Below are 27,957 nucleotides of genomic sequence, written 5' to 3' on the forward strand. Positions count from 1 at the left end.
ATGATTCAACTTTGATATAGCAGACATTCTGGATTATGACTACATATGCTGAGTACTAACTCATTATTATTTGTGATTACTACGGGATACTTATATGTACAGGTTTTTTTTTACTGTTTTGGAAGAGAAGTGAGGTGAAATAAAACACCTGATTAGAAAATCCAAAGAAACAACTAGGCAGCTATATTTAATTTTTTGCTACAAATCTATCATAAACAATGTGAGACTTATAAAGGCATTTGGAAAAGCACTGAATTATATGCTGTGAAGGCATAGGAGAAATCAAAGAGAAATTAGGGTAGAGGGCAATGAGAATGGATGTTTGGAGTAGTACAAGAATTGAACTACAAATGAAACAATTAGAGAGAAGATGGGTGTTTTGGTATATGTAATTGACATAATAAAAGCAGATATTAAAATAATGTGAATATATGAAATGTAAACACTAGGAAAGATAGCTACAAAATATATGGAACTGAAAAAGGCCCCTAAGATGCAAGAGAGGAGTAATGACTATTTTTATAGCAATGAATTATTGAGAACATTATTAGCAGTACCAACTAAGGAAGATGGAAGCTTGGTTGTGATAAACACTATGTGGTGTAGCCAACAAAAAAACAGCTTTATTATTTTGTTGACATTTTCAATATTAAATTTGTAATTAAGATGAATAAAAAATTTAGTTAGACAGTATACATTGTATGTTGATTTGCAGTGCAGAATAATTTCTGAGATTGAAAAGGAAAAAAGCAAAACAGCTTAAAAATTTAGTATTTGCAAGGCTTGTTCAGAAAGTTCGTAGCCTGACACAAAGTTGGTGCAAATATAACCAAATTACTATATTTTTCCAGTATGAATTTTTAGATGGCATGTACAAAATTTCAGATGCGTGAATTTAGTTGCTAATTTGGAATGATTGTGTGAAGCAAATAAGTTGTCAATTTCTGAAAAATTGAAGTTTGAGCTGTTATAAAGTACTTTGTATTAGAAGCTTTTTTAACCCCAATGGAAAAAAAAGTTAGATTCCACTTTAAAGGATTCTTCCCTTTTGTTTTCAGCAGTAAAAAAGTGGTGCTGAATTTAAACAATGTTATATTTCTAATCAACATGATGAACATTTGGGAGACCCAAAAACTGCTACGACTGATGAAATGGTCACAAAAATTCATAATGTTAGTATGAATTGATAGCCAACTAAAGGTGCACGACCTTGCAAACATCTCGATAGATATCCAGTACAGTTTGAGTATGAAAAAGCTTTCTGCTTGATGGATGAGATATTTTTTAAGTCCCAAAAGCTCATTTGACTGAACACTTCTCAAAAGTACCTATACTTATTTAAACACGATTCTGCTGAAGGGTGCTATTGAAGCTAAATGTTAACATCTGGCCAAAAACTCTCTCATCACAATAGTGTGTCTGGACATGTCACAGAATGTTGCTGAAAAAAATCCATGGCCTACACTAACACATGTACTGTATTAACAGAATTTGGCTTCCAGTGATTGCTTTCTATTCCCAAATCTGAAGTGAGTCGCTAATTGAAGATTCATATCTAATGATGACATCATAGTTGTGACCACTTATTTTGAAGAGTTGGAAAAATTGCACTGTGACTTCACTGGTTTTGATTTTCCAGAAAAATAGTCTGGGAAATCTTGTTTTCTTTGTCAGTCTGAGGACTTCCTGAATAGCCCTCATATTTTTTTGTGTATAATGGGTACCTCACCCGGTATTGTATATAAATAAAATTGGAAACTGTAAGAGTAATTTTCAAGTTATTGTTTCCTTTTAGCACTAATATATGTTGAACAAAAAATCTGAAGTGGACATGACTTTCTTGTACGCCTATTAAATTACATATACTTATTTTTTTTAAAATGAAAAGTACATCAAATTTTATTTCATTAATAACTTTTGATATTTTTTTTATTGTTATAATTGAATTATTATTTATCATAAAAGTTTTTTTTACAATCAGAAGTTAATAATTATTAATAAATCAATATATTTAAATTAAAAAAAGGAGAAGAAGTCTGATTTGAACCAATGTGCCTTCCCCTTGTAAGATCCAAATATTTCATTAATTGAAATTTTATTTTGCTATAACTCTGGAACCAATGAAAATAAGTACCACTTATGATAATCGTTGAAAAGCTCTCAATGAGGCCTTTTAACTGTACTTAAGAAAAGGTACAAAATCCAAATTTTTTCAATTTTTGGTGTGTACATATGTACACATATAAATAAGTCATGCCAAAACTAGTCAAAAGGATATTTCCGTTGAAATCTGAAAACTGCAAATACTCCATTTACTTCATACAAGGAAGTAAAAAACAAATTAAAATTGTAACATTTTTAAAAAAAATTATTTTTTGTTTATTTGAATGAAATAAATATATAAAAATGTTCATACAATATATTCTCTGGATTTTTTATGTTATATATGATAGATAAGATAACCAAAATGATTATAGACAATTTTAACACAAGGCAAATATACTCTTCCCACTTACAAGAATATCCATTTTAAAGTATAAGAATGTCATACCAGGCTTACTAGGAAAAGTTAGGAGCAATTAACTTTGAACACCTACACTTTGTTCTGAGCCTTGGTAGGAATGTCACAATAGTAAAGCAAAGTTTTGTCATCTGTCACAATACCGTTCACATAGAGAGATTTCTCATTTTCAAACATTTTCAGCATATCATGGTACCATAAAGCACAACGTGCCATCTGATTGTGGGTCAAGGTATGTGAACTCAAAGGATACAAAGGTTTCTAACTTGAAGGTGAGCTTGCAGAATAGCATAAACTGCTGGATGCTGGTGCATTAATGCCCAAGGAGAAACTTCCCAGTTGAACGAGTTCAAGAGTTCTTGCGTACAGTTTGCCATGTGAGGTCAGGCATTGTCATGCAAAAAGCAAAATTTTGGATAACAATTTTCCTCGGCGCTTGTTTTGGAAAGCTCTCCTAAGGTTTTGCAATGTTTGGCAGTACCGCTCGGAGTTTATTGTTGCACCACGCTTGAGAAAATCAATAAGAAGAACACCTTGCCTGTCCCAGAACACTGTTGCCATGATCTTCCTTGCTGACAAAGTTTGCAGACATTTCCTTGGTTTTTTTAGGGGAACTTGTGTGCCCCCACTCCATGGACTGTAATTTTGTCTCACAATTCACATGTTTCACTCAGGTTTCGTCTCCTGTTACGATTCGATCCAGTAGTGCATCTCCATGACTGTGGTAGGCCTCCAAAAACATCAAAGCTGCCCCCATTCGTTGTTCTTTATGGTGATCTGTAAGCATTTTTAGCACCCATCTTGCACAAAATTTGTGGTAGCCTAGCTTCTGTGAAACAATTTCAAACAATAAAGTCTGTGAAACTTGTGGGAAACATAGAGAAAGCTCAGTTATTGTGAAATGGCGGTTTTCACGAATCTTTTCGTCAACTTTGGAGACCAGATCATCAGTCACAATGCTCGGACATCCTCTCATCTCTTTATCGTGAACGTTTGTTCGGCCATTTTTAAACTGAATGCACCACTTCCTGACAGAACTTTCACTCATTACGTTGTTCCCGTACACTTCACACAGTTCCCGATGAATTTCTATTGGTTTTAACTTTTTTGCCAACAGAAAACGAATCACAGACCGCACCTCACAACTGGCGGGATTTTCGATTGCAGCACACATTTCAAATTTGTATATAAAAAAAACGGGCAGTGCGGAGATGTTCCCGTTGTCACGGCTGGACGCTGACTGAGGTGCCGAGCACGAGCATACCAATATATACGCGATTGGCGTGTGCCTGGCGGCATCAGGTGGAAACGTTCCTTACTTTCTGAATAGCCCTCGTATTTTGTTATCTAGCAAGCACAAATTATATGATGTCAGAATTCAGCAGGATATATCAAACGCCAAATTAAATGGCTATTAAAAATCTTTTAAAGAACCTGCAAAATGTTTGGGTTGTGAGAGAAAATGTTAAATATTTGGGATAAAGCACTGACATAAATGTCTGATTATAATCTCAGTCAGTTCTTGAGATATGCATGAATATGTAACATATATACTAAAAATAAATAAAAAAAACACTCTGAAGAACATCCTCATTTTTACAGTAGTTTAAAGAAACAGATTTAATAAAAATATATTTATAATTTTTATTTAAATTCTTTTATAATATAATATTAACAATAAAAAATTATAATTTGATTATAAAATGGAATAATTGAGTCATTACCACACTGTCAATAATAATTAATTATGATTAAAATAAAATATAACATAGAATACAGTAATATAATATTCTTATCTATTTTCTGATAGATGTCATAATCAATGTCATCACTGCAGTGCCTTTTCTGCAATATTAGTTACTTTAATTAAAACAGTTATTTTGATTACAAAAGATTAAAAAATCCAAATCCATATCAACAGTATTCAGGTTACTACAACCACCTTTAACAGAAAAAATTACTAGATTTTGTACTATATAAGGATACGGAATAAATAAAAGATAAAGAACAAAAGATAAAGGACAGGGATGTATAAAACTAACTAACTAATAGAAGTGAAGAACTTGTAAAAGGAAGGGGTGGAAATTACTGGGATACTATGAGCTAATTCAAAGAAGTGAAATGAGAAGGCTTTCAAAAGTTTATACAAAATATAGTTATTCTTTATGAGATCTTTTATTGAATATGATTAATGTTTGTATAATAAAAAATTAGAATGTGTCATCGAAATAAAGGATTTTGGAACAATTTTTGAGCATAGTATCTCATTCATCACTCATATTAAAAGTATTGTAGATAGAGCATCAAAATCTTTATCGCAAACATTAACAAAAGATTATCTTAACCTACACACCTTCTGTTTATTATAAAAAACTTTAGTACAGTCTATTTTGACATATGCCTTTGGAAATATGCTATGACATATGTGTTTGGTTCCTGAACATTGAAGTATTATCAAAGCAAATAGAAAGGGTTCAACATAGATTCTTATGAACCCATTCCTATTGTATTGGGAAACCACTGAGTTACTTCAAAGATAACTTTACTGAGATTTAAAAAATTTTGAACCTGTATACTCTTAAATCATATCAAAACTATTAAGATCTATTTTTATTCACAATTGTACACATACATATTGACTCATCAGAACTGTTAAGGTTTATTAATTCTGTGTTCTACGATATTGACTTTAATATATTATCCTTACAATCTTTCAAAAATGTAATGAGAGTTTTTTCATTTTAATAACAAATTTTTTTTTTTAATTAAAAAAGAATTTAATTTTTTAACTTTATATTTTTATTATCTTGACCACATATTTTTATGTGTTTTAATTTTAATGTATGATTTGAAAAAAAAGAAAAGTTTAACTGATGATGAGGGAAAACCTTGAAAGGGCTATTAAAATATAATAAACATAAGGTAAGAAACATTATTAAATTCTGTACTCTTGGTGGTAAAAGGTTTTTATACATCTTTGAGATATTATTATAGAGGGGAATATGGACAAATACAATAACAAAAGAATTGTTATTGCTAAGTTAATTTTATCATCATTACATCAGAAAGAAATTTTTAAATAAAATTATGCAAGATATACCTTAGAGTAAAATAGGTGAATTAGAATTTATTTATAATGAAACGCAGATTGAAGCTTTTAAACTGAAGAAAAAATAGAAACCAAAAAGGTGGAGTGTATGCAAACTTAATGATATAGATAGAATGATATAATTTAAACAAAATACCGGAGTAAGAAGAAATTTTGAACATTACAAGGTTTAAAGTTACACATAAAAAAAATTATATACATGAAAAACAAATGTAATGAAATGAACAAAATTGGTAAGTTAATTATGGAGACATAGTATACTAGTAATACTGTCAACCTCTATGGCAGAGTAATAGCATCCACAAAGTTCTACATTTATGTACAAATCAAGCTGAAATTTTTCATATGCTATAAAATTTCTTTTTTTACACAGAAATAAATAAAAATAAAAGTGATTGTAAGCTGTTCTGCTACAAATGAATAAAAAAAGTAAATAGCAAAATTTTATGTTTATATGGTAAAAATGCAGAGTGCAGACCAAATAGTCTATTGTATTTTTAGTTTAACTGGGTGGCTTTATCTAACATATTTCACCTATTAGGTTTGCTGTGCAATCACAAAACAGGACAACGAGTTGTTAGATAGGCCCATGGCAGTTATCCTTTACCTAAACATACTAATGATGCGGGGATCTTCAGGCTATCATCCTCAGGATGGATCTAACAAGGATTAACCTATATCCGTCTTAACAAAAATAGAAAGAAGGGTGTCAAGGATAAGGAGAAAGGAAGAATGGTAAGAGTGATCTAGCTGTAGAAGAATCACAGTATAAGACAAAGAAGCCTTCATAGATGTTAGCTTAAAGCTCCTTTAGGCAATACATATTCATTCTGTCAATAACTCCTTCGGAAACTGGGGCATTTTTACACAGAATACGAACAGCACATAAATGATAAACAATTATGAAATAAATGAAAGATTATAAATACATGACATAGTAAATACTACTCTTTCTTCAGATTAGAAAAAACCTACCTACCTGAGAACAAACCTACCTGAAGAAAAGAAAAACCTACCTGAGAACAAGTTCAGATTTCCTAAAAAAAATACTCTACCCTTGGAATTATGTGTCATGGGAGGACATAATCAATAAAACCATAAACTACTCAGCCATAACTTCCAATAGAAATAATAAAAGATAACAAAGAGATTAAAAAATGCAAACAGAAAAAAATATGAAAATCTAAATTAAAAGATTTCCAAAAAAATATTTATTTTAAGTACATAATACTTTAGAATAAAAAATAAAGATATAGAAAACCATAAAGAATAAAAGAATCAAAAATAGGGTACAGCAGGATAATACTAAAACAATGTAGGATAATATAATTATAGTGTAAAGGATTTTAAACTAATCTGAAAAAAAGCTTTTAGTAACAAGACGTAAACTGGTGCTCGTGTATTAAGGAATCTAGGACTGTTGATTTGGAAGTACACAGAGTAAAATGTATACTGATATACAATAGAATACAGAAAGGAGATGACCAAAATATGGAATACAATGAATATGAAAAGATTAAAAAACTATTATAAAACAAAAAGTAATAGATACATGAAAAAAGATGCTGAGTAATGACAACAACTGATATAAACATAAATTAATGTTTTTATAAATGATATTACTAATTTAAAGTTGCCTTATAGTAAATAACAAAATAAATTTAAAATACTATCACTACTATAAAAATAAAAACTTACAGCTAATTTTTTCAACGATAAAAGATAAAGTTAACACTTCAAAAAGAATACATACTGGTTCAAATTTCTTAAATCTAAATATACGTCATAGATTTGAGATATCATTCATTAGCTGGACAAAGCTTCTGTCATATTTTACACATCAATGGTTTTGATACGGTATCTTTATAAAATGCATTCTCTATAATTGTAATATTAATTAAGTGCTATTTTTCACTAAGAAGACTTTGTTCATAATAAGCAAACACTGTCAACTAATTGCCAATAATTATACAAATAAAATACTATCATATAATAGTAATATTATGTTCAACATAGAAGTTACCCAACATGTTTACTTGCAGTCATGAAAAATACTCCAGGTATATCAATGTAGTAGTTTATAAAAGTACAGGAAAATTCAAGTTGCATGGTTACAAGTAACAAATTTATTAAAAATAATACAATTAATTTTATAAATTAAAACATTTGTTTATAAATTAATCATAAATTATAAATAAAAATGCATATCTGAATCAACCTGTTTTTCACCACATTTTTTAACAAGATAGTTCATATGCTCAGTACAGTAATATATACAAAACTTTTTTATAATAAAAGTTTTCTGATTTTTGTAAATTTATGCATATCATGAAAAAGTGATGATGCGTAACAAAAAATAAAATAACACAATGATAAATAATTACTATCAACTACACTAGAGAATTCTGGTATCTATATGAAAATTTACAAAACAGATACAAAATGGAAAAAAATAAAGCAAGGAAAACTTTCACACTATAAATATTGTTATTTGTGTAAAAACAAATTTAAAAATTAAAAAAAAAATAGTTTTGTTTGAAGCAGTGAGATGATAAAAGGATAGAAGTTGAAGAACAAAACTATAACTACATTATTTAGAAAAGACTAAGAAAATGAATTGGCAGGAAAAAGGATAACAAACTATAAAAATTAGAGTAAAGTATCTAACTATGCCATGATCGACTATCTTAATAAGAGAACATAAAATCTCAAGCATGAATTTTATGGTAGTTCACCTATGTAGCCATAATAAGAACTTAACCTCCATCAAATGGGATCTGTATTAACCACCCATCATGGGACCACCTATCATGGGATCATGGTATTAACCACCCTCAATTTAGTATTTTTCAGAATTGCACAACAAAAAATAAATCAATGTTCAATAGTGAAAATATTAATCCATTTATACTTAATAAATAATGGATTTATAGGCTCAAAAAGGTTATCAAAAAAATAAGATTATTTCTTTTGATATATAACATAATATTAAACATTAAAATTATTACCATATGACCACCTCAATCCAAAATCAAGCCTCTTGATAAGATAACTAGTATTATAAAAATAGATAAAACAGTATTATCATTTCATTGAAAATAAATTATTAGATCCGTTATTTTATCTGTTTCTTATTTCAGAAACAAATGGAAATTAAATTCTCATCATAGCTGCTGAACAAGTTTAAGCTGTTGGATTGCTTTTCATTAATTCAATATCTGCTTTCATCATTTCTTTAACCAATTCCTGAAAGAAAAAAAATTAACAATAAATATCCAAAAAAGTAATTAAATAATTAAAATTATTTAATTATGATATAAATTATTGATTTTGTTTATATACGAATTAATTAAAAATTTCCACAAAACATTCTGTCACAAACAAGGATGAAAGAACATAACGAAGAATTAAACTAATTCATAAATTTAAATAACAGTTTATTTTAATAATTTTTTTTTTCTTTTTTATAAATAGGTGGTATTCGTAACTACACGCTTCAACATATTCAAACATTTTTACAGTGACAGAAACACTGTAAACACATATTAACTCACTTTTTTATCCTTAATTATACCTCATACTGCAGGTCCATATTTATTTCCTAAATACATAATCATCTAACAGCATATAAAATGATTGAATAAGCTGAATATTATCACTGTGCGAAAATGTTGCAGCTGTCTGTTATAAATAGAATGAAACAGTAGATTGAAACAAAATTTTACTTAACTAAACTGTACTACATTCCAGTTCTAAGATTAATAGAATTTAGAAGGCAGTCAAGTTGTTAGTAATCAGATATTAAGAATATGAAATTCAATGTAAAATTAAAACAGTCACTGACAATAAATAATAATCTTATCAGATAACAAAAAAAAATTAACTCACCGAAAAACTGACTTTTGGTTTCCAACCAAACCTTTCTCTTGCTTTTGTTGAATCACCAAGAAGAATTTCCTAAACACAAAACAATTTCTATTTTATTACATATACAATATCATAGAAGAATTATTCAAATAGTTATCAAAATTCTGTTATGAAAAAAAAGTCTGCAATTTAAACATAATGTCAAGACAGAATTTTTTATCCTTAACTACATTCGATACATTTACATGCACTTGCTACAATATCAATAAATTTGCATTGACTAAAATTTTGTTTAAAATTCTGCAGTCAGACAAAATTTTAGAAAACTCTATTTTCAGGTTAGGGACATACCAAGAGTAACTCGTTATAGTCTGGTAACAGGGAGATTATGCATATTCAAATATGATCTTTCTAATAAATACTAACTATTTTTGTTATGTTACTGAGCAACACTTAAAATTTCTAACATCATTTGAACTTAAAATTTTCAAATAAATGTTATCTATACTTCTTCTTGTCTGTATGGCCTTTTTCGACTTGTTTGGAGAAGAACTGTGTACCCACTGCTTCAAATGTTCATTGGTTTCTGGATTGTCATACTGGATCCAAGTCTTGTAACCAGTAACTATAGATTTTAAAACTCTTGCCCCACATTACTGTAATGTGTGAGAAATATTGCCAAGTGAGGACTCATTATGTCTAACAGTAACTGCATTTCCCAACCGCTGTAACGGCTATGAGTTTGAAACAGAAAATTTTATAAAAAATTATTATACAATTTTTGTATACATTTTATACAAAAATTGTTATACTGATATATGTATAACAATTTTTTTTCACTTGACCTTCATAATAAGGAATCTTATTACAAAATTTCATAAAAATGCAAAACGTGTTTGGCTATAACCAAATCACAACAAAGATGAAATGCCATATGTAAACCGAAACAAGATCTTGCCTTGCTCAGTCAATTAATGGGAAGTTTATAAATAGTTGCTTGAAATAGTTTTACTATTATTTATGATGATATAGTAATGAGATTATACCAGTTAATCAAACTAGAAAAACTTCTACTGGAAATTAATATTAAAAATGAAAAAAAAAGTAACTTACAACATCGGTAGGTCTAAAATATTTTGGATTAACTCGTACTCGAACAATACCAGTATCTTCTTCTTTGCCTATTTCATTTATACCTGAACCTTCCCATAGTATATTCCTTCCAACATATTTGAAAGCCATTTCAACAAATTCTCTAACACTGTGCAATTCACCAGTTGCTATCACATAATCTTCTGGTGTTGGCTGTTGTAACATCAACCACATAGCCTATTTACATAAAAGAGTACATGTTATGAAATTACAATAGTTAACAATATTATTTATTAAAAAACATTACTACAATTAAGATTAATTACAAATAAAGAGAATTATTTTTTAATGCTTTCCCACTTGAAGATATCTCTCTTTAACCTTTAATGTCTGTTGCCTTTGGATAATTCTTTTTTCACATTGCTTGTTATGCAAGGTATAAACTCTTATCTTGTAAATCAGTGGTTCTCAAACTGCAGTACATATGCCACTGGTGGTACTAAAGTGCTTCTCAAGTTATACGCAAACAGACACAAAACTACAAAAAAACTATACAAAAATTTTATTTTATAATAAAATATTATTAGCACAACAGACTTTTATTTCCTTGTATGAAGCAAAGGAAGTACTGTGATCGAAATATTTCGGTTTTCAGATTTCAACAGAAATATCTATTTTGACCATCCCTGAATCCATTTTGGCTAGTTTCAGCATGACGTCTGTACGTACCTACATATGTATCTCGCATAACTCAAAAATGATTAGCTGTAGGATGTTGAAGTTTTGGATTTAGGACTCCTGTAACATCTGTTGTAACACCTAGTCCAAAATCCAAAAAAAATTGGATTTTGGACTTTTTGTTAATTACAGTAATACACCCTCATTGAGAGATTTTCAACAATATATCATAAGTGGTAGTTATTTTTATTGGTTCCAGAGTTATAGCCAAATGAAATTTTAATTAATGAAATATTTGGAGCTTAGAAGAGGAAGGCACATTGATTCAAATCAGACTTCATCTCCTTTTTTTAATTTCTTTTAATTTAAATATATTGATTTAATAATCAATAACTTCTGATTGTAAAAAAAAATTACAATAAATAAAAATTCAATAACAATAAAAAAAAGTCAGAAGTTATTAATGAAATAAAATGTTATATACTTTTCATTTAAAAAGATGTGTGTATGTAATTTAATAGGTGTAAAAGGAAGTCATGTGGTGTCCACATCAGATTTTTATTATTGTTACTAATAAATGGATCAACAGTTCCCAAATGGTTTTTGATACATTATAATACAAAAGTATTTTATCATGCATTTCCTTTTCGCTTAATTTGAGGAAATTATTTGTATATAGCAATAAGAATATCAATTATTTGGCTAGCAAGAACGAACATGCAACACTGACTGTTCTTACGTAACACAGTGAGTGTATGTCTGTCCCATGCATGAATCGAGTTGCACATGTATGAACAAGTTTTTTAATAGACACTATAATAGGACTGCCATACTTTCTTCCTGTAAGGAGTCGATCATGGTTATCCTACTGTCAGATAGATACAGATGCTTCTGGTGTTTACACCAATAATTTGATTTAAAAATACTGTTATTGTATTACTTTTTCATTTGATAAGACTAAAGGGTTTTGTAGGCATATGTATCGCAAAGGGACTTTTCTTCTTATATACATACTTTGCTTGAATTAATTTGGTTTGGTTTGGTTGACAAAACACAAATAAACATTGATGAGTGGCTAGAGCAGCAATAAACAAAACATTGTCGGTTAAAAATCCTGTACCACGGAGCTCTATTTCAGAATCAGAAATTGCAGCAAGTCAAGATGTTTTTCCAACTAAAGTATGACAAGTAGTAAGAAAATATGATCCGAGTACAAGAGTACTGGACTTACTGTCACTGATGTAAATAATGAGCCATGATCTCAATATGTAATCTGCTTAGAAATTCTTTCAAATCAAAGCATGAAACTCTCATTATTGAAATACCACTTCAGTAATAAACATTCAATGGAAGAAAACAAACCTAAGGATTATTTTGTTTGAGATAAAATACACAAAGAAAATTATGTCATTTTTGACAGGCGGTATTCAAAAAGCAGTTGAGGTATCTTTCTTAGAAAGCTTAAGAATAACATAGTACGGTTCATAAAATCAAAGAAGAACAGTTACTTTCTGAGAAAGATATGGTGACTTGTACATTGGGTGAAATCAACAGTTTAATGCTATAACACTGTCAAATGATACCATGCACTACAGAATTCAAAGTATACATTAAACGTTACAGAACTAAAACTGAAATCAAAAATGGTAATTTTTTGCCATACAACTCAATGAAAGCAAAAATGTAAGAAAGATGAATTAGCTTAGCTAATTGTTTGTGTGGTGGATGTATCAAAGTACGAGGCACATTCATAAAGTAAGGGCTGTTTGGTCATTAAAAAAAATTAATTCGTGAGGAAAGGTTTTTACTTGCAGTTTTAGTTTACTTCACTTTTCTACATAATTGCCATTCAGTTCTAAGTACTTTTCATAACGCTGCACCAGTTTCTTTAACCCTTCTGCATAGAAGTTTGCCGCCTGGAAATTGAACCAGTTGACAACGGCAGTCTTCAGTTCCTTGTCGATTTCAAACCATTCTCCATCAAGCCATTTTTTCAAATGCAAGAAGAAGAAGTAGTTGCTAGGTGTAAGGTAGGGACTATAAGAAGGGTAATCAAAAAGTTCCCAACAAAAATCTTGAATCTTTTTCTTGGTTAAGGCAATGGTGTGAGGAAAGGAGCGCATTGTTGTGAAGAAGGATTTCATCAGATGACAGTTTCTGTTCGTCATTTTTGATTTGAAAATGTCATCAATTTTGGATCATACATCTCAGTTTGGTGACCATTTTGCATTCATTACACATCAGCTGTAATTGTTGATCCACATTCCATGAAATCTACCAAAATGATGCCAACAAATAGCCAATAGATGGCCCTGCATGCATGAAACTGTGTTCAGACCTGCTAATATTTAAATATAAGCCGACAGCCCTTACTTTATGAATATGCCTCGTACAATTAAAGAGGATTATTTATTTTGTGATGAGATATCACTATGAACTACTGTCGATGAAATATTAACTGGAATAAATATTACTGGATAAGTTCTTTGCAGAAAATGGAACGAAGCAGTGCATTGGCTTCTGTTCTGATGGCGCTTGCGCAATGACAGGAATATATGAACGCGTTTTATCACCAAAGTAAAATTAGTTACACAAAACTGTATCCTATTCATTGTAGTATAGCATCTGTAGAGAAGCTTTAGCCGTAAATGGATAACTGAACAATTTAAACATGTTCTTGATGAAGTTGTTAAGGTGGTAAATTTTAATAAATCTTGGGCTTTAAACTCTTGTTTATTTCTGAAACTGTGTTCTGAAATGAGCAGTGTTCACATTCAGTTACTGCTACACTAAGGGATGAGAACGTTTTCTAAAGGGGAAATGGTAAGCAGGTTATTTGAGCTACTTCAGTGGTGCAGGTGTTGTTACTAAAAGATACGATTTTTAATTGCATCACTGATTGACAGACAAGCTGTATAACACAAAACTAGCTTATTTATGGGATATTTTCAGTTGGTAAAACAACAAATCGATTTTATATATATCTGTCTGAATTCAAATTTTTCTTACTTAAATTTTATGTTGCATTAATTATGTTAGGATAAACAAATACGTCAGTTCTTTAAAAAAAGAAGTATGATATGTATTCAATGTGTTTTTGAGTCTTAATTTATGTACAAAGATCTCATTTTTTTAAAGTGAGAGCATTTCTCAAAACAGTCCAGGATGTAAACTAAAATGGTGTGAGCAATGTTCAGCAAAATAGTTTCACTTAATACTTAATAAGTAACGCACAAATAACTTTTCTAAATACTACTATCATAATTGAAAGAATGTTGAAGCCATTTATGAATAAAATTATATTTATATTAACCTACAGAAAATAAGTAAACATAATAAAAAATGCCAACTGGCAAAATGTATAATCAAATTATAATGTGTTGAATGTATTTGTCAAATAATACCCAAGTGGCGCGAGTGGTAGCGTCTCGGCCTTTCACCCGGAGGTCCTGGGTTCGAATCCCGGTCAGACATGGCATTTTTCACACACGCTACAAATCATTCATCTCATCCTCTGCGGAATGAATTGCTTGAGTGCGGACCCGGAGGTAAAACATACCAAAAAAAAAAAAAATATAAAAAAAATAAAAAATAATACCCAAGACCAAGTGGAACTCTGATAAGCCAAATTGAAAAAAATTCACTCGGGATCTTGATAATGACACATGATGGATACAGCCGTGTGTGGAAAATTATAATAGATTTGTTAGTTACTATCAGTGCTACCAAGAAAAATATCCCAAGCGGTTTTAGGAGTTTATACATTCCGAGCTGGAATGAGGAATGTTAAGAAATCTACGATCAATACATGGAGGATAACAGTTCAGAGAATGCAATAAAACTACTGAATGTACTTGATCATGGATGGAAAAAAAGGAGAAGGAAGCAGTTGAAATCATCAACTTCCAACACTAAAGCAAAAAGATCTTGACCATGCTGAAATGACTGCTGAGAAGCACATTAAATAAAAAGCAACTGTCAATCCAAATAATATTGCTACTAGGCTTGCTAATATGATTAAATTCAAGGGAAATAAATTTTTCAGAAGGAAAATCAAAGAAGAAGTAACTAACTATAAATAAATCCTGTGCTGTTCAGAGAATGCAATTCTCAGCACCCTTTGAAATGGAGGAGGTTATTTGGGCAACTGCATCAGTCAAAACATGTAAAACCACCAGTACAGATGAAATTTACACCAAATTCTTGAAGATCTGTGGTTAGAATGCTAGAGAGTGGTTGAAGGCTTTTTATAATAGCAACATTGAAACCAGGCAAACCTGCGACAGATGTCGCTAGCTGTTGTGCGATATCATTACTAAGTGTATGTTATAGAATTCTAAAGAGAGGCTATTATACAACAGGGTAAGAACAATAAAATTGTGCAGATTAGATATTTGTGCTCTAGCATTGAAGAAGGATTCCAGAAAAAATTAAAAACAGGACTGACAATCATAGATTTATTTTCAGCATATGATACTGTTTGGAGGCACTGACCACTAATTAAACTAATAGGGGTATTCAAGAGCAAACCTTTTAACATCATCAATGAAATGCTGACAGACTGATAATGATACATCTTGGTGAGACTCAGAGTTAGGCCAAGAATATTAAACAATGGCTTGCCTCAGGGATCTTGTACCATTGTTGTTCAATCTATACATAAGTAACCTACAACCTAACTACTATATTAATGAAATTCAAGTATGCACATGATATTGCTCTCACTGTACAATGTAAAACATTCAGGATCTGCAGATATTGACTGAGAAGGATTTGAGATTGCTTAGTATGTACTTTGAGAATTGGGGTCTCAAACCTAACCCAACTAAAACAAGAGATAAGCTGTTTTTATTTAAGCAATAGAAATGTCAGAAAGTCACTAAACATCTCATTTGTGGCAGACCTCATGGGATAAAAAGTACGGCTGCCAATAGATAGAGGTGGTAGATCGTAAATGCCGACCTTTGACCATTGCAGAGCAGACTTAATCACATAAGAACTGGATGTGGTAGATGCAATTACTTTTTGAAAAAATGGGGTATGCCACCTATGGTTGGTTATGAGTGTGGTGAGCCACTCCACATATAATTAAGCACTGCACACAGTGTGTAAACAAGAGAGATCAACAAGATGTATATTGTGCTATTCCACCTTTAGTTGAACGGCTGAAAAAACTGGATGTCAATTTGTAGCTGTACTGAAATTTGTAATTATATCTACATAAATATTATATATAATCTGCTATTATAATTGTTGGAATAGTTTTGGAAGGGGTGGTGTGGTGACCAGACACATCACGAGGTAGGAGTTATTCTCCCTTGTGAGGGGGGGGGGGGGAATTGAGATGTTTGAATAATGAACTCTATTCACTAAATTTATTAATGTAAGCTGTTGTAGCATGGAAATTTACTAATCAACCGCATAGTAAAATGGGTACGTATGGTTTAGGTCATGATAGATTGGTAATAGAGTTAGACGTGTGAGATCTTCGATCTTCTGCGGGTGGGCAGTTAGTTTTAGCATTTCCTGAGGGCTACGTGGTAGAGTTAGGTGTCTGATGTCTTCTAAGAAGACAAACCTTAATTAGAGCAGAATTTACTGATGTGAATGTCTTTCGAGGCATTCGCAACAGTGGCATCTCATCAAGGCCGACTGATGACTGTGGATTGTGATCAGTTTGAAGGCAAGAAGATGACTTCTGATTAAGCCAATAATGGCTAGGAATGGAGGGGGTGGTGTGGTAACCGGACATATCACAAGGCAGGTGTTCTTCTTTCAGGGGGAGGGGGGAATTGAGATATTTGAATAGTTAGTTTTAATATTTTGAACAAAGCACATCTATGTACCACATAATAGATAATATATGGGACCTATCAATACAGGTAGTGTCAAAAAGATGTAATATATTCCTTTTACTAAAAAATAATTTCAAGCAGTTTAAAAGAAAAACCAACAGATTGCAGGATTAGCTAGATCAGTTAAAAATATGTTGACTCAACTTACATTATGTGGCCAAGCCAAAGTGTGGGTTATGTTCTCCTTACATGAGTAAAACAAATTAAAAATCATGAGAGTAGTTGAGTCCAAAGAATTGAAACAGAACATGTTTCTTCATTCAGAGAATAATTAATACTAGTACACTGTTAGGACAAAAAAAAATCATGAGAAAAGCATTCACCATAGAGGTCATGAAAAATGGATATAATCATCAGTTTTCTGTTGTTATGATAGAAATTTATAAGGCAGTGTTGATATACCAGCTTCATCTTTCTACAATATTTGGTTTCTTTCATACTAAATTTAGAAATGTTATCAAAAAAAAAAAATACTGAGTTTTACATTTTTTTAGTTGTTTTTATTTCTATTGGATTAAAAATATAATGACACTAATTTTGCACCATGATATTGAATTTATTAGTTATGGGATTATTATACACACAGTAATTCTTACAGCACTTCAGCCAGTAATTTATTTTCAAGTAATTATGTTTATAAATAATAATTTTAACAATAAAATGTATGAAACATTAAACTAACCTCAACATAATCCTTAGCATGCCCCCAATCTCTTTTTGAATCTAAATTACCTAATTCCAAACAATCCAATAAACCTAACATAATCTTCGCTACAGATCTAGTTATTTTTCTTGTGACAAAATTTTCACCTCTTCTAGGACTTTCATGATTAAATAATATACCATTACAAGCGAACATATTGTATGCTTCTCTATAATTAACTGTAATCCAATATGCATACAATTTGGCACAGGCTGAAAATTATAAACAACATAGTTATACTTACTAAAAAAGAAGAAAGTTAGTTATAAATAAAAAGAAATTATATATTTCCATTACTGGTCAGTAAAATTTACATATACATTTATGGCAGTTGTAACTACATTATGAAGGACATTGGGTACTGTAAGTCATTTTTGTTTTTACTTTAATATATATATTGAGTGATATATTGTTTAAAATGAACATAAACTATTACTTTAATTAAAGTAATAGCAAACAAAAATGAGTAACAATACCCAATGTCCTTGATAATGTTAACTGACAGTTAATATTATGACAGTTACAGTTAACTGTCATAATTTTTAAAATGAGAATTAAACAATGAAGATTTTTTTTTAAAACCTCTGAGCAAAGAATGCTAAGATTAATGATCTTTATTATAAAATATTTATGAGTTAATCAATTTACCATACAAAAAATATAATTTGTATAAAATAAACTTTAAAAGATATGGTCAAAGAATAGTGAAAAATGACAATTCTTCTATCATTTTCAATATTTTGAATCAGTGCCAAATTAAAAAAAAAAAAAAAAAAAAATAGTTTATTTAACCTTTTTCAAAATGACTTAAAATAAAATGAAAATCTAAAAATTATTTTATAAATTATTTATATTCTATAAATTTTTTTTTTGAAGTCTGTATTATTATTTTTTAAAGTTTATTTTACACATTATATTTTTATTAAAAATATATGCAATTTTAACAATATATATGTGTATAAACAATGTAGAGATTGCTGCTGAGTATGAAATAAGGTTGTCTGGAATGTGAGAATATGTATTATTTGTTTCCCTTAAATTTTTCAATTAATTTTCTTGAATTATTGCACAAAAATAGTTAGAATACCAAAATGTCATGAGAATATACACTCTTATATCATCAACCAGATCTCACTCTTATTATTTCAACACATGGAAGTAGGAATTAATATAAAAATATGAAAAATGTTTTCAATTGTCATGTAGATGCTATGAAGTCAATGAAATTTTTGTTAAAAAAATGTCCCAAGTTATATGGAAAGACTTATCAAGAACCAACAGAGAAACTTTGTCAACAAAAAAATAAAAATTATTACTGAAATTTGGTGAAGAGTTATGACTTGAGCAACATTTTATATGTACTTACATACACACACATATCTGTACTTATGTCCTACTATATGTCCTGATTAACTCATAATCAATGTTCAACAAAAACTACTTAAGATAAATTGACAAAAATTTGTATACACACGTTCTTCTTATGGTGTAAGTGCACCTTACAAAAGGATTTTTTGAAATTCTGAACTTAAATGGTTAAAATGGAGTAACATTGAATTTTACTATTTTTTTATTTCCAGTAACAAATGAAGTTATCAATTTGATTTTTGGTGTGCATAATCTTCAAGTGAATATCTACAAACCAATTTCTACATTTTTCGAAATTTGATCTAGAAAGGAGTGAAGGAAGGTAACATTTTGAACAAACATTGTAAATTTTTCCCATTTCCAACTATACTAAAAGAGATATTCACTTGATTAGAGCTTGCAGATACTTTTTAGGTAAATATCTAAAAGGGATGCAACAGCGTATGGCACAATGGCTCAACCAAGACTGCCACTGCCACTGTTGTTGTAGGCAATGTAATTAGTGACTACACCTGCCTCCGGTTACTTAACTAAAAAAAAAAAAAGTATGGTCATCAACTCCTCCTAGTGGTGTAATTCGAGTAATGCTAAGAAACAGGCAAATTACATTTTATTCTTATAAAGGACAGGTAACCGGCTACAACTACTATTTACAAAATGGAGGCTGATTATTTTGAAATCCGTATTCTTCAGATAACTCAAGGTTGTGGGTTCTGTATTGATCAAACTGTGAAATTACAATAAATTGAACAGGCTTTAATTTTTATTTATCACTAGCAATGTTTCGCTATTACTAGATTTGAGTATATATTTAGATTAAATGAAAACAATTGAAAGTTTGACAAAATGAACATTACGAAACTTCACAAAATTTAGCCTTTCCCCTTTCCCAGTTTCCATTTTTAACATATTCCCTTTCCTCCATTTATATTATAAGTGTAATTAGAGGGCTTAATGAATTTTTAAAGATGTTCCGGATACCAACCTGCAACTAGAAAAATAATAAAGAAAAAACTATCCACTATCTAACACAATTATCGCTTTTTTTTTCAGATTGCATGGTATGTTATTAACAACATACTTAATATTAGGTTATGCTAGAAACTATGTTGCTCTACTAATATTAATCTTTAGATGGATTTTTTTTTAATACCAAATTTTACATGCTGATGGAACATTTTGTATTGCAGTTTACATGCATGATCTTTCTACACGGTGATGTTATTGTAAACCATGAAATAAAACAATTTTTTATCAATTATTAACTTATTTCCCTTGTAGTGTAATACAAAATTATACTGTTTCCTACCATGATTATTGTTGAATGAATAATTAAACAAGATGGTGTACAGCAATGGGAGGACTGGTATATAGACTATCACCATTATTCTCTAATTTCATTATATCACTTTCACTTTAATTTTTATAACTTATTCTTACCTATTTTAATTAAGTATCTAAAACTGATATAATTTTTATAACTAAGAACTGGATATTATGTTTATTACAAATCAATTTTGTAATGATCATTATCCCCAGCTATTTAATGATAAGATAGAAGACAGTTGGTAGGATTTTTTAAAGTTGAATACTTTACCTGATATAAACATACCAATACAGAACTAATGCAAATTAATACTCTAATCTTAATGTAAAATTATAAATATAACTATTAACTAAAATAAAAAAATGTATTTTCAGTCAGAGTAAGTAAATCAATAATATATTAACATTAAGTATAGTTAGTATTACCATATGGTGATCTAGGGTAAAATGGGGTAGTTTCTTTTTGTGGTGTTTCTTGTACTTCTCCATACAATTCAGATGTTGATGCTTGATAAAATTTAACACTATTTTCAAGATTACATGTTCTAATTGCATCAAGTATACGCAGCGTACCAACAGCGTCTACTTCTGCAGTATATTCACTGAGATCAAATGAAACCTACAAAAAATAAAATAAAATAACATACGCACACACTCACACCATTTTTATGTAATTAACCGTACACTGGGTCACCCTATTTTCAAAAAGAGATGTTCTGTCTTCATTAATTTTTTCTAATAAAACTTGACTAAAGCTTAAACTACAGCTGTAGCATGTCTTTCATTAGGTTATGAAAATTGGGCAAACAAAACATTTATTCTGACATTATACCTACAGACCTCTGCTTGAGACTACAAAAGTAGCCTTCTACCTCCCACAAGTATGCCTTTAAAACCAGTTGCAGAAATCGGATAATATATTTTAAAATGTTATATGTTTCTATTTTTATGGGAATATAAATTCAGAATGGTCAAGATAATTTTCGTGAAATTGCTTAAACGATTCACCTCAAATCTCCAATTGACACTGATTTATACAGGCTAAGTTAAAATAAAAACTATAATGGTGGATAGCAAATGCTACATATATAGAACTGTTTCTCAATAGGCAGATAGTCTATTTGGACAGCTAAGAAAAAAACATGTTTCTTGTTACAGTTGTGATGCATGTAAAGCACCTAAAGTATAAGCATAATTATAGTAGATTTCTTTTAAAATGGTATTAACTATACAGTCAGGAGTTGTTAAACAGAATGAAGATGTCATCTGTATTGCTGAATATCACCAGAATTTTGGTGAGCTTGACATGCTGATGTACACACTAAGTTCGGCTTGCTAAAGAAAGTGACAGGAAACCACTGCACTTCCAACTTTAATTAGTAAACAGGTACACGATGATTATTACATTTAACATGGCTATGCCAGTTTAAGGAGTGACTTGTACATTATGTTAGACAGTCCATAATAGTTTGGTGATGTCACTAAAACAGAAACACAGTATTTGTGAAGTCCCTTCAAACATTATCAGTCTGTAGAGTTAACCATTAGAAACTGTGCTTTTCTTAATCATTAATAACAGATATTTTATTTTCTCTTTCTGCATTTCATTAACATAATCATGATGGAAATAGTCTTGTGCATCTACTTCTGCCACTGACATGGATTGTTACATTAGGTCCAAATAATCAGAAAAAAAACAGAATGTAATAAAATATTTAAAAAAAATACCTTAACATGACTTTGAGCAGCTAAATTGTATATTTCAGTAGGTCTAATATTACTAATAATTTTAACAAGACAGCTACTATCAGTCATATCTCCATAATGGAGTTTCATTCTGCCTTCCTTATGTGAAGTGGGGTTAGAATAAAGATGTTCAATACGACCAGTATTAAATGTACTAGCTCTTCTTATTATACCATGAACTTCATAGCCTTTGTCCATTAAATATTCAGCCAAATAGGAACCATCCTAAAACAAATATATAATTTTTTATGATTGCAATATGAATATTAGATTAATAAACTTGTTTTTATATAAGCAATACCAACAAATTTATTTTGAAATTATTTTTAAAAATGAGGTAAATTAAACATACCATACCATACTATACCTTAATAGAAAACCACTGGCGTACGTACTTTATTTATACCTTAAACTGTAATCCTACGCACAATTAAACCTAAACAAAAGTAATAAGTTGATATCAATGTTACAACTCCTAATTGCAAATAATACTCAGTGTTTAAGCATTAATGGGAAACTACTTGGTTTTGTAACAAATTTTACTTGAGAGTTGTAGATTTCAAACTCAAATTCCAAATCTATACAGCCAAAAATCCTTATTTACTAAGCTATTACAATATTGTAAAGAGAAGTCAACTGGCTGTTAAAACAATTATTCGTAATGACTGCAGAATTGTCCTAAACTGAAACAATAACATATAATATACTGACATACTTTGAAAGTTGAGTTCAATATTTCACACACAACCGGTATTGAATAAATTCCATTAATTGATAAGCTTAAGATGTAGTGCAAATATGAAAAACATCATAAGATGTTTAGGAAAGTTCAAATCGGGAGAACAAATAGCATCAGGGTAAAGCATACCATCATCTAGATTTGTTCATAGTAAGAATTCCAAAGCAATGGATGTCAGCATGTAAAACATTCTTTCAATAGATATTCTTTGCGCTACTGAAAGTCTTCTGACTGTTGTTAATAATAACATAAGTAAAATAATTGTATTGCACATGCAATGTATGGAACCAATCAAGCAATATACTGTAGTTTAGGAAAAATATGAGTAGCCTACTGTTAATCCTACTTTCCCAGCAAGGGATATTGAAAATTGGATTTTTACTGAAAAAATTGGATTGGATTGGATTTTAGCAAGCGATATTGAAAATCCTCTTCTGTAAAAAAAAACTAGTGGATCTGGGAAAAATAATATAATCTGGCATTCTTCATACATGTTTAAATAAATAGTTTACTCAATGAGGCTAAGGTGATTACCAAAGATAAGTAAGATCTATGACAAATTTTTATTTTATTTATTCATCTATTTGGCTAAAACACTATCTATAAACATACAAAAAATGCTTACTCCAATTCCTCTGAAGCAAGTTGAAAAAAAAAGTTATGGACTTTTGATTAATAAAATATTCTACATTAAAACTTAACTGAAACATTTTTTTATTATAATACATCAAAGATTACAATTTATAGAAAACATCAAGTAAATACTACAAATATTTGCTTTCAATAAGTTATAATTTGCTTAAAAAATATTAAAATATAACATCCTTTCTTGATCAAATTTATTAAAATTTCCTCTGTATCATGACATTTAACAAGTGAGTTAGATTACTGTTATCTAAATTGAACAATCCTGCCAATTTAAATATATTAATTATAATAGTGAGATAATTGTCAAATCTCAGACAGGCTTGGCATTTTTATACACAAAAAACTTTTTTGAATCCATATTCTCATGCAAAAGACATTGATAAATTACTTTGTATCCTACTTTTACATAAATAAATATAAAAAAACCAACAGATTTTTTTTTAATATGCATTTAAATATTTTTATGTACTTTGTACTGAATAGCTCTGATTATTAGCCAAAAATATACCAACATGAGGTGAAACTGACACAACTTGGTGGTTTACAGGAAATACTTTATTAAATATGGCTTTGAGCACTGTTATTTTCACTATTAATTTACAGCCTTTAATTAGTAAACGCTACACTGAAACAAACCAGTTGTTATAATACCAATAGATTGAAAGTTGGTGCAGTTTACCATTTTACCCTGGACCTACATAAATTATCATGATCAATTATTTAATTTTATAAATTCACATAAATTAAACTTATTATACATACATGTATATAATTTTTGTTGTAATTTATGTCTTTTAATTCTTATAATACAGGAAACATAGTTTTAATACAAACATTGATAAATTGGAAAATAAAATTATAAAAAAATGTAACAAAAATTTAACTAAAAATATAAAATTAGTCATAACAATTATTATTAAACAATAATCATCAGCAGACAATGGGGAAATATTGAAATGTCATATAATTTTAGATCTTAAATTGCAGAAATCTCCAAATCAGATTTATACCTTATATGGGCATTGCTAAAAACTACAAAAGATGTTAGTTTTTATTGTTATTCTAAAAATATCACTAAACAAACTTGTTTTATAGTATTTTGTAGGTTCTTTTATTTATATGTATTAATTAGACTAAAAGCCTGGATTTTTTGAGCGAAATCTTGCCTTCCACTAATTTATATAATAAATATTTTTTTCCTACTCCTGCTGACAAAAATGAACTTTATAAGGTAATAAATTCAACAAATGATAAAGATTCCATTGTCAAAAATTCACATTATTTAATTTTAATTATTTGTGACATGCAGTTCAGATTCTAACGGTCTTTTCTGTTACATGCCCTGCACTCCTTTTATGAATCGTTGCTGTTTTTTTACCACATATTAAATTAAATGAATATGGAACCTACACCATAAGTAAAGCAGGTAAATTTTAGCTCATATAGTTGTGTCACTCATAACAATGTTTTTCAAAAACCGACTTTACAGGTACTGTTACATGGTAATTATGGTCGTATGTTAGTCACAGTATAATTTTTTGGGGAGGAGAAAATAAATCTGTTATGTGTCACAAACTGATACCATAAAGGTACATAATAACAATAATGACAAAACTTAAGCTGTCTCCAATCCAGGCCTTATTCCAATGAATTATGTGACACCTTTTAATTTACAGAATTTTTGATAACTTTAGCTTAAAACTTGGAGCTATTGAATCTAAACTTACTAAGAAAGCTAAGTAGTACTGTTGAGAAAGTTGGTTTGTCCTTTCCAACTACTGAATTTTTAAAAATCTACAACAAATTTTAATTTATTGAAATTATTTAATTTATTCAAATTTTAAATTATTTACTGGAAAGCAACTTATATTCAGTAATATACATGTTTTACATATTATTTGATTAATTTATATGTTTTATAATTCTGTCTGTATATTAGATACAATTAAAACTGAAAAATCTGAATAAATTTTTGAGATACTGATAAACATGCTAAATTATAAAAATATTGTTAATAAATAAAAATATTGATTTTTTTATTTTAATGAGATGAATATTTAAAATGGAAGAGTACTAGTTAGTGGGTTGTAATATTATTTTTTCATCTATTTTTTGGATACTGCAAGTATTCTCTTTCATTTACTTTAAGTGTAATTAATATCTGCTAGTATTCTCTACAACATGCAAACCAATGCAGGTATCCAATTTCCAACTCACCAATGTAAAAGCATTTATTTTGTTTATTAATATAATTTCTATGTAATTCAGGTCTTTTAAAATGACAACTGTTATTACTATTATCATAAAATTTTTAAATAATGGCACTGAATGGAATGATATATGATAAGTAAAATAAATTATGCTATAATAGCCACCGCATAATAATGTAAATAACTTATTCTCTTGCAATAAATTACTATTTTTTTTTTTTTAATATTGGGGAAAAATATTAATATCTTAAAGTAATTTAAAAATTAACAAGTTATATGACTTAATCTTTGTTTGGTAATCATGATGATAAATTAAAATATTAATAAATTTTGTAGTTCAATGTAAAAAAAATTATCAAATATTTTTTTAAATAAATATTGTGTAAAGGAAAAGCAAAAGATCAGTAAATACATTATAGTGTATTGTTATTAGATTTACTACATTACTACAAAAATTTCAGAATTTTTTACTTTACCATACTGTTAACTTGAGTTTCATTTTATAATATTAAGATTGAGAATTCCTGTATATTTTGTTTCATACTTTACTTACAACAGATAGAATTGTAAATATAACATTATTTTTATTATGTCTAAAAATAATAATAATAACAGTTAATATAAACTCTCCAATCATGGGTGTACACAAACATAATTTGATCCTCCTTACCTGACCGGTAATGCCAGTTATCAAAGCAACTTTTGAATTATCTCCTGAAGCCATGTTAATGATTAAATTAAATATAATTAGCAATCCACAAACCGGTAGGTTATAGATTTCGCGAGTAGAATCATAGATGGTGGGCGAACACTACATCGAAATGACAACAAAAATGTCGCTAAAACGCTTAAGTACCATACTCGATTTCGACTAATCAAAACTATCCACCTAATGGCAATACGTAACTTATCTTCCCTTACAGGCAACTGTTTGACGAGTTATAACTACACACCACTGATCTCTATATAACTGGATAGAGGACTCTTGATTTGGAACTGTTAAAATTCGAAGCATAAACTAGCGCACACAAATGAGTGGCTAAAACTAAATAAAATGGTGCAATCACAGAGGTAAGTGTAAGAGTAGTGATAAAACCGCGTTATGAACCAGTGTTGTAGTAGTGGTCTGATTTTGTATTTTGAATAAAGTGACCTATTTTTATTGCATTAAAAAACAATTAATTGTGATTGTGAATACTTGTAAATTGAAAATAAATTTGTGAGTAAAAATTATGCGAAAGTGTGGGCTTTGTAAAACAAAAGAAGCGAAATTGAACAACGTATCTTTCTTTAAGTACAAGTTATATCTTTCTTTAAGAACAAGATTTGAGGTTATAACAATATAAGAACCATCACGATTATAGTAGCGCAAGCGTACAATGGTTTTATTTAGGTCACAGCCGCTCATTCTGCGGCGCTGTAATATGCTTCAATATTGAACACATAATTGTATTTTACGCTATAAGGAACCTCTACCCAGTTATATAGAGACCAGTGCTACACAGTAAGTACATGTTTCATTTCTAAAATGAGCGAATCAAATGAATGCCTAGAATTGTGTCAGTATGGCTTCAATATTCGGAGTCCACCTACTTTTTTTTTTAACCTCCGGGATCACCTTATTTAACTTCCGGGATCACCGGGTATTGCTTCAGAGGATGAAACGAATGAGAAGTAGCGTGTGAAAATGGTATGCCTGACCGGGACCTCTGGATGAAAGGCCGAGACACTACCACTCACGCCACGGAGGCCGGCAAATTCGGAGTCCACCTAAGAATGTTTTACTTCACTTTAATATCCGTTCTGATGTTATGAATCAGTCGTTGATTTTGAGTCAGCAACTGCACTTAACAGTAGTAGCTAAGCTAGTGCGTGCAGTCTAAATTGCATATGAAATAATCTAAAATATGAAATTAATAGAGGGGGGGAATATACATGTAATGAATACGTAGCTCTAATTGTTATGCGGCCAGAATAAGAAGTCTTAAGATATCCAAAATATTTTTAAAATCGAAAACTTTCTTAAATTTAAAACTCTAAATAAAGAAAATGTTATTATTATCAATTTATGCACACATCCGTCTCGGTTGCCTTA

General features: G+C 29.6%; 1 protein-coding gene across 1 annotated transcript; it reads right to left on the reverse strand.

The window, feature by feature from the left end:
- Window positions 1-4,110: 4,110 nt before the first annotated feature.
- Gmd (GDP-mannose 4,6 dehydratase) lies at window positions 4,111-26,830 on the reverse strand. The gene is made up of 8 exons (XM_075372628.1): window positions 26,533-26,830; window positions 22,248-22,490; window positions 20,946-21,138; window positions 17,805-18,037; window positions 10,611-10,826; window positions 9,519-9,587; window positions 8,639-8,876; window positions 4,111-4,463 (listed from the first exon to the last, which is right to left on the reverse strand). Exons 1-7 carry the CDS (start codon window positions 26,584-26,586, stop codon window positions 8,814-8,816), a joined length of 1,071 nt encoding a protein of 356 aa, XP_075228743.1. The 5' UTR covers window positions 26,587-26,830; the 3' UTR covers window positions 4,111-4,463; window positions 8,639-8,813.
- Window positions 26,831-27,957: the final 1,127 nt, after the last annotated feature.

Source organism: Lycorma delicatula, chromosome 8 (genome assembly GCF_047948215.1).
Source record: "Lycorma delicatula isolate Av1 chromosome 8, ASM4794821v1, whole genome shotgun sequence".
Taxonomy (NCBI): domain Eukaryota; kingdom Metazoa; phylum Arthropoda; class Insecta; order Hemiptera; family Fulgoridae; genus Lycorma; species Lycorma delicatula.

Bases quoted from the DNA above. Each gene is read 5' to 3' on its own strand.
- Gmd (XM_075372628.1), bottom strand. From the start codon at position 26,586: ATGGCTTCAGGAGATAATTCAAAAGTTGCTTTGATAACTGGCATTACC. The intron at 18,038-20,945 runs GTAATACTAACT...TATAATTTTCAG, and splicing joins TTACCCTAGATCACCATATG to CCTGTGCCAAATTGTATGCA. The intron at 8,877-9,518 runs GTGAGTTAATTT...TTTTTCTTTCAG, and splicing joins AACCAAAAGTCAGTTTTTCG to GAATTGGTTAAAGAAATGAT.